This window comes from Arachis ipaensis, chromosome B5, assembly GCF_059453495.1.
Source record: "Arachis ipaensis isolate K30076 ecotype BB chromosome B5, ASM5945349v1, whole genome shotgun sequence".
Classification (NCBI taxonomy): Eukaryota; Viridiplantae; Streptophyta; class Magnoliopsida; order Fabales; family Fabaceae; genus Arachis; species Arachis ipaensis.
This window is the reverse complement of record NC_142440.1, coordinates 132,503,448-132,518,172: the sequence shown is the minus strand read 5'-3', so window position 1 is coordinate 132,518,172 and position 14,725 is coordinate 132,503,448. Positions and strand designations below refer to the sequence as shown.

The 14,725-nt window shown below is 35.4% G+C and overlaps 1 protein-coding gene across 1 annotated transcript; it reads right to left on the bottom strand.

Annotated features, from left to right (window-relative positions):
• Positions 1-13,212: 13,212 nt before the first annotated feature.
• LOC107641004 (uncharacterized) lies at positions 13,213-14,519 on the bottom strand. Its single transcript, XM_016344510.1, has 4 exons — positions 14,387-14,519; positions 13,778-14,230; positions 13,609-13,730; positions 13,213-13,428 (listed from the first exon to the last, which is right to left on the bottom strand). The coding sequence occupies exons 1-4, from the start codon at positions 14,517-14,519 to the stop codon at positions 13,213-13,215; spliced, it is 924 nt and encodes a 307-aa protein (XP_016199996.1).
• Positions 14,520-14,725: the final 206 nt, after the last annotated feature.

The following is a 14,725-nucleotide window of genomic DNA, read 5'->3' as shown; positions in this document are numbered from 1 at the left end:
ACAGTTATTCAGCAAGCGCAAGCTCAAGATACAGAGATGTTAGCATTGTTAATGCGACTAAAGTCATATCAGCCAGAGGAAATACACCAAGATAGAGATGGTTTGAGGATATACAAAAGCAGAATTTGTGTACCTGCTCAAGGAATTTTGTGAAAGGAGATCTTAACGGAAGCTCATCAAAGTAGATTCTCTATACATCCAGATGCAACTAAGATGTACCGAGACCTGAAGCATATGTTTTGGTGAACAAGACTGAAGAAAGATGTAGCTCAATATGTCTCAAAGTACCATACTTGCTAGAAAATAAAAGTGGAACACCAGAAACCCTCAAAAACTCTGCAGCCTTTTGAGATACCTCAATAGAAATGGAAGAAGATTACTATGGACTTTGTTACTGGGTTACCAAGGATGTCGGAAGGACATGAAGCTATTTGGGTAAGTGGACAGGTTGACAAAGTCAGCGCATTTCCTTCCGATCCGAGTTGATTATGCTTTGGAGAGACTCACCTGGTTGTATATTCAGAATATAGTACGACTGCATGGAGCACCTTCATCAATTATTTCTAATACGGATCCAAGATTAATATCTAGATTCTGGGGAGCTTTTCAAAAGGTATTTAGAACAGAATTGCACCTGAGTACCGCATATCACCCTCAAACAGATGGCTAGTCGGAACGAACGATCCAAACATTAGAAGATATGTTGAGATCTTGCGTAATGAAACATTAAGGAAATTAGGACAAGTATTTGCCGTTGATCGAAGTCACATACAACAATAGCTACCAGTAGAGCATCGGAATGGCCCCATATGAAGCTCTTTATGGACGAAGATGTCAGTCGCCTTTGTGTTAGTACGACGGAAGAGAAGCCAGTATTTTGGGATTAGATTTGGTATAAGAGACTACTAATCAGATTAAAAAGATTTGTGAGAAGATTCAAGTAGCGTAGAGCCGACAGAAGAGCTATGCCGATAATAGGCGTAAACCTTTAGAGTTTAGTAAGAGTGATAATGTTTTTCTAAAAGTAACCCCTACTACCGGAATAGGTCGAGCCTTTAGAACTAAGAAACTTAACCCTTAATATGTAGGACCCTTCCAGATACTTTTGGTCTAGTAGCTTATCAAGTAGTCCTTCCCCCTTCTTTATCAAATCTCCATGATGTCTTCCATATTTCGCAACTTGAGAAATATAATCCCGAAAAGAGTAATATTTTACAACCAGAGATAGTGTGATTACGAAACGACTTGACATATCCAGTAGCACCGAACAAAATTGTAGACAAGAGCGACAAGCAACTGCAAGGCAAAACAATTTTTCTGGTTAAAGTGGCTTGGGGACGAAATAGAAAAATAGAACATACCTGGGAACTAGAAAGCAAGATGAAGGCAGACTACCCACACCTGTTTACAAGTAATGAAAATTTTGAGAGAAATGTTTTCTTTAGGGAGGGTAGAATGTAACACTCTAAGTTTTTATGCCGACACGATGCTTTTTGAAAATCTTGTTTTCAATAACTAGTTTTATCTTGGCGAACCGGTTTCGAATTTCGAAAATAAAATAAAAAATATTATAATATTATTATGATGTTATTATTTTATTTTACCCATTATAATTAAAATAGAGTTGTGATGATGATATTATTATTAAGTTTAATATCTGCCGATATAAGTTGTAACACCTTAATTACCCGAAGTCTTACTTCATGCTGTAAAATAAAGGATAACAAAGTGTCACGATAGTTCTAAAGCCTATACAATAATATATAAGTAGAAAGGAATAGTAATACGAGGAGCCCAATGAAGAATTACAGCACAAAATAGAAAATAGAAAAACAAGTAGCGTTCACACGATAACTAAAAGCGTAAAGACATAAGATACAACCTAAGACATAACACAATAATAGTGTGATAGTCATAAGAACTCTAGCTGTAGCTCGCAGAGTTTAGGCCGACTAGTTACAAAAAGGCAATCCAGAGTTTTTGAGTTAAAATAGCATATATATGTTATCTCTCAAAGTCAAGCCTCTACGGCAACAAAGATACAAAAGTGAGAGAGAGTATATAACAAAATATCCAAAATACACAAACAAGATATCAAGAGATCCTCCACTCTATCACCATCTAGCAACTCATCGAGGTGGGTTGCAACCTGCATCTGAAAAACAACAACAGTGGTATGAGAACCAGAGGTTCTCAGATGGTAATAGTGCCCGATATGTTAGATATAAGGTTCTGGGACGCCAAAGACAATCCTAGAACTTCACATCAAACTTAAGATTCAAACTTAAAGCAATGCTAAATTAAAAACCATAACTTAAAACCATAATGAAACAGGGATAATCAAACTTAGGGAATTTCTAACTAAACCAACACCGCTGTTCCACAGCCTTCACCAGCCAAATCTCCATGCGATCCCATCGCCATCGCCTACCGAACCTCCTCAACCCCAGTGACAATCATAATTAGATACAAACAAGTAATACACAGGTAATATGACATATACAACAAGGAATTCAGGAAGCATATAAACATGTTATACAATTAGGCAAAACAATGCAAGTAGACAAAGCAAGCAAATATATAGAAAACATACATGATGAATGCTTGTCCTATTGGCTATGATATCACGTTGTCAGTTCAACTGCCAATCCGACACATTTCCATGGAAATGTTGCCTTTCGGTCACGAATATAAGTAGGATCCCACAGGAGTATCATGCCCGGCACATGGTCCAAAGGATATAGTACCCGACACACTCTTGTGATTCCAAAAGAATGTTAGTGGGATTCTCTACCACAGACCTCACATTACCCAGGGATATAGTGCCCGGCACACTTTCCAGGGATATAGTGCTTGACACACTCTTGCGACTTACAAGTCGCTCCTCAATCAGAACCAAACTCAAGTCATCAGTCTCATTAACCATACCCATTTCTCTCTGAGTCCCAGACTCGTCATAACCATCATTAGTCCTTGATTTCACAAGTTAATCATCAACTCTCAAGTTCTCAAAGTCATCAACCATATAGCACTTCATCCGTTCACCCACAACTTCAGAAACATGAATCTCCATCTTCTAAACTCATACAAAATTCACTAATTTTAATTCACTAACACATCTCTATTAGTCTTAGGGCCTAATTACTAATTAGTAATCTTAAACCATAATTAAATAAGTTTGGAAGACTAGAGAACCCTTGAAAAGTGAAGAAAATTGTTTTTCAGCAAAACATGGGGTCTCGCATATGCGAACCCCTGTCCCGCATACGCACAAGTTAAAATTTGGGTCGTCCGCATAAGTGGCACCTTGCTCGTGTACGTAATGTTCCAAACCAAATGGAATTATTACATCGCATGGTAAAATTTCGCGTACGCATGTTGTATCAAACTTAGAAAAATTTAAAGCTGCAGAATTTCAAATTTTTGTACCGAACTTCTAACGTTTCATAACTTCCTCTACACAATTCCATTTTTCTCAAATTTTATATCATTTTAAAGCTCTTTAAATCATCTTCAATTTAAAACAAAATCCAATTAATTTCAAAAACTGAGATCCAAGTTATAATCCACCAAAATTCACTAAAAACATATTTTTACCAAAAGTGATAATTCTCTAGTTTTTCTAAAACTTCTAAAACCAAACCAACTCAAAATATACTCAAACATCATACCAAGCATTTCTCAACTATTCCTCATTTATCCACTATCAAGACTATTCAATTTCACAATTTTTCTTATATTTTCTATCAATATCATCACCATGAAACATTATCACTACTAATCAAATTCATAAAAAATCATTATTTTCCAATTCAATCATCATTAAACTCACCATCACCTCCAATCAATATCTACCACACAATCAATACTCATCATCATTATCAACATTCATCATCATAATTCATCGAAGTAATCACAAACATCAATAATCATCATACATCATCAACAATTCACACTTATCATAAGGATCACTAGCCTATGTAACTATGTTTTACGAAACATTACATATTACATAAAGAAAACCAAAATCATACCTTGCCTGATTTTCAATGTGCACAAAAACCACTAATTGATCACAACCAAGCTCAATCAAGCCACCAACTCAACTCCTCTTACTCACAATATATCACAATTATCAAGCTATACACAATTAATTCATAAAAATAATATCTAGGGTTCCTAAATACACAATTTCACAAGGGTTGAGAGTAAGCTTACCTTACCCATAGTAGATTGGGATGAAACCCAACAAATCTCCACTAATGATTAGCACCAAAATAACCAAATCACAAAAATCTATTCCAAACCAAAATATAAATTTTAAAGTTCATAAGGGCTAAAGAATAGGGGTATGAAACTCAAAAACTTACCAACAAAAGTTTGTTAGAACTAATGAGCTCAGCGAAAGCTTCGTGTAGCCACAAACGGAACGCAAATTGAAGCACCGTAGCTCAAGTTATTAGAAAGAGTGAGGAAGTGAATAGTATTTTCTCTTCTCCCCTTCCACTCTCAATCTCAGCTGCAACTCTCACTCTGTTTAGGTAGCATTTATTTTTGAGGTACTGAGAGACTAAGACTCATTATCATATTTGTTGGTTCAAAGATTGGTACTAAAATTTTAGTTTCTATCTCCAAAATTTCAATATTTCAATACCTCCAAAAAGTGGGGATACAGGAGACTGAAACTTTTGGAGACAAAGACTGAAACTTTAATAACATTTTATACCTAAAATACCCTCATTTCAATTAATTAATTCTAACTTTATTCTTTGTGCAAATTAAATTAGAGTTTCATTCTTATTTCAGTCTTTGTCTCTCACTTTCAACCAAACACAATACTAAAACTTATTTCAGTCTCTGTCTCTTATTCTTAGTCTTTCCGCCTCTGTCTCTCTTCCAAACGCTACCTAAGGTTATGGTAGCTGAATGGGGTTCATTAATGTGCTTTTATATGTTGAGCTTGGACGCAACTTGTGTCCGGTCTAACCCGTTAGCTTTTTTGGCCTGTTTGGCCCAACCTTTAGAATTATCGCTTGGTTTTCAACTTTAATTATTTTCCTAAGTCTTTCTATGGTTTTTATTATTCTCACGTAGTACCGGACAGACTTAAGCTGGTACTGCCGGCTAATTTACCCGTACGCATTTTTACTTAATTTTTCACAGAAATTTACATTTTTTGACTCGGAAAATTATACTAAATTCAAATCTCACATCCAAATTTTAAAATTAAGACTTTTAAATTTTTGACCTGTTTTTGGATAATTAATTTATTATTATTTTAGGTTAATTAATCAGTGAATTATTTTCGGTTCTTACATAAGTAAATATCGGTACTTTTCGGTGGATATAGCTTCATTAATGCTTCACCATGGATTTTATATTCTTGTGATCACCAAGTTACTAATGTCATTCATATTAGTAACTCATATATATTTATCTCGATATGTATTATTGCTTGTGTTTTAATATATCTAGCTTTCATAATTATCTGTTTAAAATATTTATAACCTGAATTACTGACTCAGCTTAAACTTTAACACCTAGCCCATTAATGACACTTGCACCTTAATTAGACACATCATCACCATCATTAATCAACTAATCTTTTCCTTCTCTTCATTGATCACCAAAGCCAAAGAGAAAAGAGAGAGAGAACCGAGAGTGATTCCATGGAAGCCATAACCTTCCGAGCTTGATTTTCTAAGTTCCATAACTCCCGTAAAAAATTTAAATCGATTAAAGTGTTCGTCTCTTCTTCCTCTTCACAAAAGTGGCACTTTCTATGGAAGGAATCATGAGTTGAAGTCTTCACTCAGCCATGTTTAATGATGAATATAAGCTAGAATCATGATGAAAATTATGTGATTTGGTGGCTGGGAATTGGAATTGAATGTTGAAAAAAATCAGTTACCAAAAATATTTAAAAATCAAGTGGAATTTGATGAGTTTGCTTCGGTTTCTTGGAGAACAAGAAACCCTAATATTTTGATTATTTTGTGGCTAAAATATAAATAAAAAAAATTTGGGATTGAAAGTTAATTAGAACAAAGTTTGCAGGTTAAAATGAAATTTTCAAAAGTTAAACGGTTAAAATGTAATTTTCAGAAAGTTTGGCAGTCAAAATGTATTTTTAAAATTTTGAAGGAACTAAATATTTAACTGAATTTTAGCTCCAAAATATTATAATATATTATTATTATTTTTTTATTTGAATAATTATCTTATTAATAAAAGATATAATATAACTAAAAGTGGTAAACATACAAGTTTTTCTAAAACCTTTAGAAAGACAAAGCTAAGCTCAAGATTGTATGATTTTTCCTTTCATAAAATATTTAGGAAAAAAGCGAGAGAATAGTGCGAAGATAACGTGAGATGTCGAAAACAAGAAATTAAAAGGATGGTAAAAGAAAAGAAAAGAGAAACGATAAGAAACTTTTTGAATGTCTGTTTGCTGCCAGAGGTGCAGTAGAGATATGGTGGTAAGTCCACCCAGAGTAGCTTCCAAAAGTGAAATATTACATACTTCAGCGGGAGAAGTAGCGATTGTAATAAGTACTTATAGAGGTTATGTTTGGCATATTTCAGTTGGAGAAGCAGCGCTTATATGATACAGGTTCCTACAGAGGTTATGCCACTGGAATACCATATCCGACCAAGGGTGTTAGATTACATTGGAAGTGGATAGAAACCGATAAATGAGCTCATTACCTGCATGAGGAATAGACATGCATCATACTTATTTGCGCATATTTCTCTGTCATATGCTTCTATGATTCTTATGTGTGTATGCTTCCTGATTGATTGTTTTTCTATATCTTTGGTTGTTAAAATTTGTATGTATCCTGTGGTTTGTTACTGCTGACTAAGTATAACATAAAATGAACCTAACTAACTATCCCGACCCTACTAAGGACTTTCCAATTCTTACCACTTCCTTTCCCCCCTTTTGATGGAGATAGGAATTCTGTTCTATGAGCTTCCACATCCTTATATATACGAGGATCCGATATTCTATAGTTTCTATATAGTAATTGCGGAGCCTTGGGTACGCCTATACGTGTTACGTGACCATCCTTTTTTGCACCCTATAGATACCCCGTACATCGACCCGAATGCACTGTACGAGTTTTTGCTGTCATGGCTTAATCCAAACGCACCCCACCATCTTTTTTCGGACGGACTTGGACATCCTATTCCAGCACAGCCAGTAGACCTGGTAGTTCCTAAGCCTGATCCAATTGAAGAGTTTGTTTATGCACCTTATCTTGATTGGGATCTTATTTCTGAGCTGATGGTATTATCTTCATTAGGCACGCATTCAGAAGATCAGTTAGGACCTCCAGCAGAGGAATTGGATCGCATACCAACAGACGGACCTATGCTCACGGGAGACCCTGCACACATAGACATCTGCAGTGATAGTAGCATTAGGAGTTCCAATGAGGCAATAGTGATTTCTAATGATGATGAGGACCCAGAGGAGGATCCAGAGATGGTAATAATGTTATCATCTAATAGCGACAGTTAGGGTATGATAGCATGTTTTAACGGCACTACAGCTTAGCACCGGTGTTTTGGTTTAGACTCTCACTTTTGGTTAAATCCATAGAGAGATTAAGAGTTTGTTAGACTTGCTAGACTAGTTCAGACGCCAGACTAAGGGCTTCTTCTATGGGTTAGGCCTGGAGTGTCGAGTGTATATATATACATAGTTATGAGTAAAGGGTGTATGAAAAGATGTAGTATTGACTTCTTTTTTATAATGTTTCTGTTCTGTATATAATGTTCATGATGTATCTTACGAGTTTAGTTTTCTTGTATTTTATTTATTCTTCTATTTTTATATTCATGTATGTTGATTTGGTTATCCGTATCCTTTTGTATGTAAAAACAAATTTCAGCAAAATCGATCATGTGCTAACAAGGTTACAGGCTAAATATTAAATAGTAGTTATACTAAGAAAAAAAGTTGGTAACACTCAGTTTTTGGTATGTTTATGACGTACTGAAAATTGGGTTATTACAATATTCTTGAGCCAAAAGTCTTGCCTTGTTTCTTGCTATACTTCCATCTTTTTCCAATTTATTTTAAAAAATTCACTTAGTTCCAGTTCCTTTCTTTCCATTTGAATCAGGTACAAGAGCTCACACATTATTTTTCTCAAATTGTTGTAGTTCCTCTTCTATAGCCTTGACTCGTATTTTGAGGTTCAATTTGAGAGACTAGAGCTAAATTATTAGGCTCCATTCTTCTTCTACAAGAAGATAGTTATGACATATTGAGATGAATCTCCAATGATAAAATCTTGTGGATAATTATTCAAAATTTTTTATTCTCTAGGTCTGAGAGTCTTATGGACAGATTCGGATGGAATTATGTTCAAGTTACTGTCAATTCTAGAATTCTCAGTAGTTTCAGGAGATAAAATATAATTATCTCCTACAGAATTATCTGTCACATCATTTTCTGGAACAACTTACAGTGAATCAGATTGATATTGGATTTAAGTCTCATTTCTGGTATCTTCAGTTGTAATACCTGCAGTATCATTTTCAAGAATGGTTGGAGCCACATTAGTATCACAAAATGTAACATACATGGTTTTTTTACAATCCTAAAGTCCTTATGATATACTCTATATACTTTGTTTGTTGTGGAATAATCAACAAAGATGCATTCATATGTTTTAGATCAAATTTGTCTAAATTATCTTTAGTGTTCAAAATAAAGCACTTCCATAAAAAAATATTTAAGATTAGGAGGTGTTCATTTTTCTATGCTCATATGGAGTTTTCTTCAAAAACTTTCTAGTTATGATTCTATTCAAAATATAGCATGATGTATTACAACTTCAACCCATAAAAATTTTAGTACACCACTTTCATATAGCGTAGCTCTTATCATCTCTTAATGACTTTTATTTCTTCTTTTCATAATACTATTTTGTTGTGGTATGGTATTCTTAAATAAGAGAAGTTATATAAAATATCATATTCATCACAAAAAGATTTAAAATATTGATTTTTAAATTATTTTTCATGGTCGTTTTTAATATAAATTATTTTCAAATATTTTTTATTTTGAATCTTCTTACTAAATTTTTCAAAAGTTAAAAATACATCATGCTTATGTCCTTGTAGGTAGGAGCCGATCTATCGGTTGGGCACATCATCGTCAACATTGGTCCCACCAGCATTATCTGGTCCTCGGCCGTTGATGCCACTGATGCGTGAGCATCTTTCCTATCTTTTCCTAGTGAATTTGTATTTAATTTGTTGAGTTTAATCAAGAATTAATTATCTTTTAGCCACTATGGATGCTACTTTGAATCTTATGCAATTCTATTTATTTTAGGTAGCAATTGGATAGATTTGATGGAGCTTCCGCAGAAAAAGAGAAGAATACTATATAAGTCAGGAATGGCTTAAAGGATGGAGAGAAAGCTTGCACAAATGGAATCAGCACAAGAATTAAAGGAGATGGCAGCGAGGAGCGACGCGTGCACGTACCTGATGCGTGCGCGTGAATTGAAGATTTGCTTAGTGACGCGTGCGCGTACCTGACGCGTACGCGTGACACGCGAAGAAGGCCATCGACGCGTACGCGTGACTGACACGTATGCGTGATATGCGCCACGTGCAGAAAACGCAGAAAATGCTGGGAGCGATTTCAGGCCGAGTTTCGACCCAGATTTTGGCCCAGAAACACAGACTAGAGCCAGGGGATAGCAGAGACTCAAGAGAGATTCACACAAGAATGGTTATGCCCACTCCAAGTTAGGCGTGGACCCTACGAAGCAAGTGGTCCCCATCCATCAATTGAAGACGTGCTAATTGCTATAATTAATTCTGATTTAAACTTTAATTTTTATTTTAAAAATAGGAAAAGATATTATATTTAGTTTTAGAAGATAGATTTTAAATTAATGAGGACTAGATATAAATGAGGGGATTCCAGGATTCCAATGAGTTAACTTTTCATTCCACCTCAGCCCAATTTACAATTCTTATTTTTCTCTCTTTGCCATGAGCAACTAAACCTCCACTATTAAGGTTAGGAGCTCTGTCTATTTGTATGGATTGATTCTATTGTTTTCTTTATTTTAATTCATGTTTTGATTTATATTTCAAGAATTGTTTTCATTCTTTATTTTATGAATTTGGGTAAAACGGAAGTATGATCCTCTTTCTAATTGAGTTCTTGTATAACTTGGAAAAGCTCTTTACTTGAAATAGCTTGAAAACATATTCTCCTAAATTTCTAGTTTATCTGAATTTAACGGGATACGTGACATATAATCCTCTTATATTTGGGTAATTAGGATTTCTGTGGTATATAAACTAGAATTGAACTTCACCCTCTAATTAGAATTAAGTGACCAAGGAATTGGCGGTTGATGAATTTTAGAGGAGACTAGAAAGGTCTAAGGAATTAGGGTCTAGTCACATATAGTTTGCAATGAATTAAATCTTGCATGATTAGAATAAATTAATAAGAAAAGTTAATCCAGAAAATAGATATCTCTGAAGCCTTAACTGCCTTCTCCATATTTTATTCCCAACTTATTTATTCGCCTGTCTTTAATTTAATGTTTTTTGAACTCTCAAACACTATTTTTTGTTTGTCTAAGTAAATCATTTAACCATTGTTGCTTAGTCTATCAATTCTCATAGAATCGACCCTCATTCACCTGAGGTATTACTTGGTACGATCCGTTGTACTTGTCGGTTAGTTTTAGGTTATAAATTCCGCACCGGCCACCACCAGCACTATCAAGACCATGGGAGGGGTAAGGGATGGAGATAATAACGATGACGGTTTCATCTCAGGCGATTACATGTAGATTAAATAATTTCTACGTAGTATGCTTGTATTTTCATGTGGATATGTTTTATTTATTTTGTTTATTGTATTTAAATTTCAAATGATCCTGTAAATTTATTATTTATTCAATTTCAGTTTGAATAAAAACTTTTTTATATTATTTATCGGATCTATTTAAATTTAATGGTATAAAACATGTATTCAAATAGACGGTTAAAGGTCCTTTTATATATATATATATACAAAACCCACACTTTTATTATCCATTAGTGAATAATATTTAAAAAAATACAAAAAAAAAATCAGTATTACTGACAGCTATATATTACAATAATTTTATATTTTTTTTATAATAGCAAGCCGTCAATAAAATAAAAATAAATATTGGTCCGAATTTATTAATGACAAATTTGTCGACGACCATCGGTAATATTCGCGCTTCTTGTAGTATGTATTTATCTTTCGTACTGTTACTTTATATTACATTTTCTTCATTTCATACCATCTGTAGTGAACTTTATCGTTATGATGTAAAATAGCACTAAATTTCTATTTTTTTTTCAAAGATAGATATTATTTTATTATTATAAAATAAAGTTGTTTCTATAAAGAAGTACAAAAGAAGTTGGGTATTTCCAATTATCACCAAATGTGATTAGAAGACAAAAAGCTTAAGAAAAAGTAAAGTAATAATAAAGAGAAATTAGTAGCATCCATCAGGTATGGCTACTGAGTTCACACACTAGACTGCTGGCTTCTTGTACTATCTCCGGCGCTGGGCTTATTAGCTTCTCAAAGACACACTTATTTCTCGCTTTCCAAGTGCTCCAACACAGCGCCGCGATGAAGAGGATCTTTTGTCTACCTTCGATTTGAGCCACTGCCCAAGATAAGGCTCGTTGCCACCCATTGATGAAGGTCTCCTCTTCTCTCTGCCATAGATTAGGGGTTATTAAGCTTAGCCTCTAGATTATTGAAGACAGAGGGCATTGGAACAAGGCATGAGAAATTGATTCATCTTTCAGCATGCATCTTGGGCAAGTAGCGGGGGTAGATACAAACCGACTATGGATTTGTTGCAAAACCGGAAGCTTTTCATGAAGACTCTTCCATAAAAAAAACTTAATTTTATGCGGTAATGTCAATTCCCAAATGCTATTCTATACTCTGTTGTTCTGTATGTTCTGAGACCTCAATGAAGTAGAAGAATGAAAGAACCCATAAGCAATTTTGTATCCTGACCCAACTTCGTAAATACCAGATTTTGTGCAGCACCAATTAACTTCATCCTCCTCCTCTGTTGGTTTGATTGAAAAAATTTTATTGCATATATCAACTGGAAAAATTGACTCAATCAGGTTTCTGTTCCAGCTTCTATCAGGATTTAGTAGCGCACTAACATAATACACTTGCAGATTCGGTGGGGTTGTGACTACAGCTTGAGGGACATTAAAGGGCAATGGTGGTGGGAGCCAGGGATCATGGAAGATGCAGACATTAGCACCAGAACCTATTTTCCATAACAAGCCTTTCTCGATCACCCTGGGGCCTTCAAGAACACTTCTCCATCCCCACGACGGTATGCTTCCTATCTCTGCATGTAAGAAATCTGTATATCTGAAATATTTAGCTTTGAACATTCTTGAAAGTGTAGAATTAGGGTATTTCATTAGACACCAACATTGCTTGTCCAATAAGGCCAAATTTTGTGCCCTTATGTCTTTGATCCCCAACCCTCCATCTTTCTTCGGTCTCGTCATTGTGTCCCATTTAATCCAAACCATTCTTAGTTCTGCGCCTTTTTGACCCCACCAAAATTACGAGAGCATGCTATGAATCTCAGTTAACAGCGTGTCCAGGAGCTTAAAACAAGAGAGTGTGTAAATAGGAATCGCTTCCCCCATCGCTCTCAATAGAGTGTGCCTGCCACCTAAGGACAATAAACTTCTTTTTCAACCCATAATTCTCTTCTGAACTTTATCCTTGATAGCCCCAAAGGTTGCTTTCTTTGATTTCTAAACTATGGAGGGCAGCCCCAAGTATTTGTCTTGGGCTCCGATATGTTCAATATTTAGTGTCTGTGCAATTGCTAGTCTTGTGTTCTAAGGTGTGTTGTGATTGAAAAAGATGGCCAACTTGTTCAAATTGATTTTTTGCCCACTGAAGCCCTCGTAGATCTCAAGCAATTCCAAAATGCTTTGGCTTGTATTAGGTGAGCCCTTGCAAAAAAAGATTGAATCATCAGCAAACAAAAGATGATTAACTGTTTGGCATCTCCGATTAACTTGAACTCCTTGAATGAATCTGTTTTGCTCTGCCTTGTGTAGCAAGAAGGAAAGCCCTTCCACACAAAAAAAGAAATAGATATGGAGATTGGGGTCACCCTATCGTATGCCCCTATTTGGCCTAAAGTAGCCAAAAGGTTGACCTTCCACAACAACAGAGTAAGAAACAGTCGTTACCAATTCCTTAGTCCAGTTAATCCATTTAGCATCAAAGCCCAGATTTTTCATGATGTACCATAAGAAGTGCCATTCAACCCTATCATAAGCCTTGCTCATATCTAGTTTAATAGCCATCTCATGATCTGCTCCACTTCTCTTATTTTTCAAATAGTGCATACATTCATGGGCAATTAGAATATTATTTGAAATGAGTCTACCTTTGAGAAAAGCACTCTGATTTGGGCTTATGATTTTATTCATAATACCTTGTGGTCGGTGCACCATAACTTTAGAAATCATTTTATACATAATTGAGGACAAACTAATCGGTCATACCTGAGTCATGTCACTGGCATCTGGCACCTTTGGAATCAAACAAATTTGAGTATGGTTGAAGCTTTTTAGAATTCTGACACTGTGAAAGAAACTTCGCACTGCCTTAAAAACGTTACCTCCAACTATATCCCAGAAAAAGTGAAAAAACTTAGCTGTAACCCGTCATCACCAGGAGTACTCTGAGCATGAACACTGAATGTAGCTCTTTTGACCTCGTCCATAGTTACCGGCCTTTGGAGCCTACGGTTCATGGAAGCTGTAACCTTAGGCTCCAAATCCTCCAAATATGGATTCGGATCAACTGAACAAGAAGAAGTAAAAATATCACAAAAGTAGTCTTCAGCTACCTTTGCAATATCCTCCAATTTCGATGGAATCTCATTGTTCCTCCCAACTAATCTCCAAATTCTGTTCCTTCGCACCCTTGATTGAAATTTCTGGTGAAAGAATTTGGTGTTCTGATCTCCTTCTTTTAGCCATTTGACTCTAGATTTTTCTCTCCAATAGCTCTCTTCTTTCATATATGTTAGCTCCAACTTCTCTTCCAATCTGGTAATCTCCTCTCCCCCATTGATTCCAGCCACCTGCAGCTCCTCTAGGCTATCTTGAAGGTCCTCAATTTCTTTTCAAGAGTTTGCTTTGTGAGTTATCTGCCATTGAACTTATCTATGTCTACATTCTTTCAACTTTTGGGCCAAAGAGAACATAGCCGAGCCTACTACTTCCATTTTTCACACTTCACTAACAATTCTTTTGACATCATCTTCTCCACACCAACGTTCCTGGTATTTAAAACGCCTTTTACTATACCAGGATTGAGGTTCAGTTTTCATCAATATAGGAGCATGATCCGAGCCTGATTCTGTGAGCTTGTGCACCACTGCATTCGGAAACTTCAGCTTCCATCCCATCCCAACTAAATAGCGGTCAAGCCTCTCCTTCACCAAATCCTATCCTTGTGTTCTGTTTGTCCACGTGAAAGGCCGCCCCACCATTCCAATATCCACTAATTCATTGCTGTCAATGAAATTAATGAATGTTGCAATGGTAGTTGCTGATTTTTAGCCTCCACCCTCCTTTTCCGCTTGACTTATTATAGCATTAAAATCTCCTGCTA

What these genes read in the sequence shown, in the direction of transcription:
- LOC107641004 (XM_016344510.1), bottom strand. Translation starts at nt 14,519, where the DNA reads ATGGGATGGAAGCTGAAGTTTCCGAATGCAGTGGTGCACAAGCTCACA. An exon ending in GCGTTTTAAATACCAGGAAC is followed by an intron (nt 14,231 to 14,386) that starts GTTGGTGTGGAG and finishes ACTCTTGAAAAG; the next exon opens with AAATTGAGGACCTTCAAGAT. An exon ending in ATGCCAGTGACATGACTCAG is followed by an intron (nt 13,429 to 13,608) that starts GTATGACCGATT and finishes TTGAAAAATAAG; the next exon opens with AGAAGTGGAGCAGATCATGA.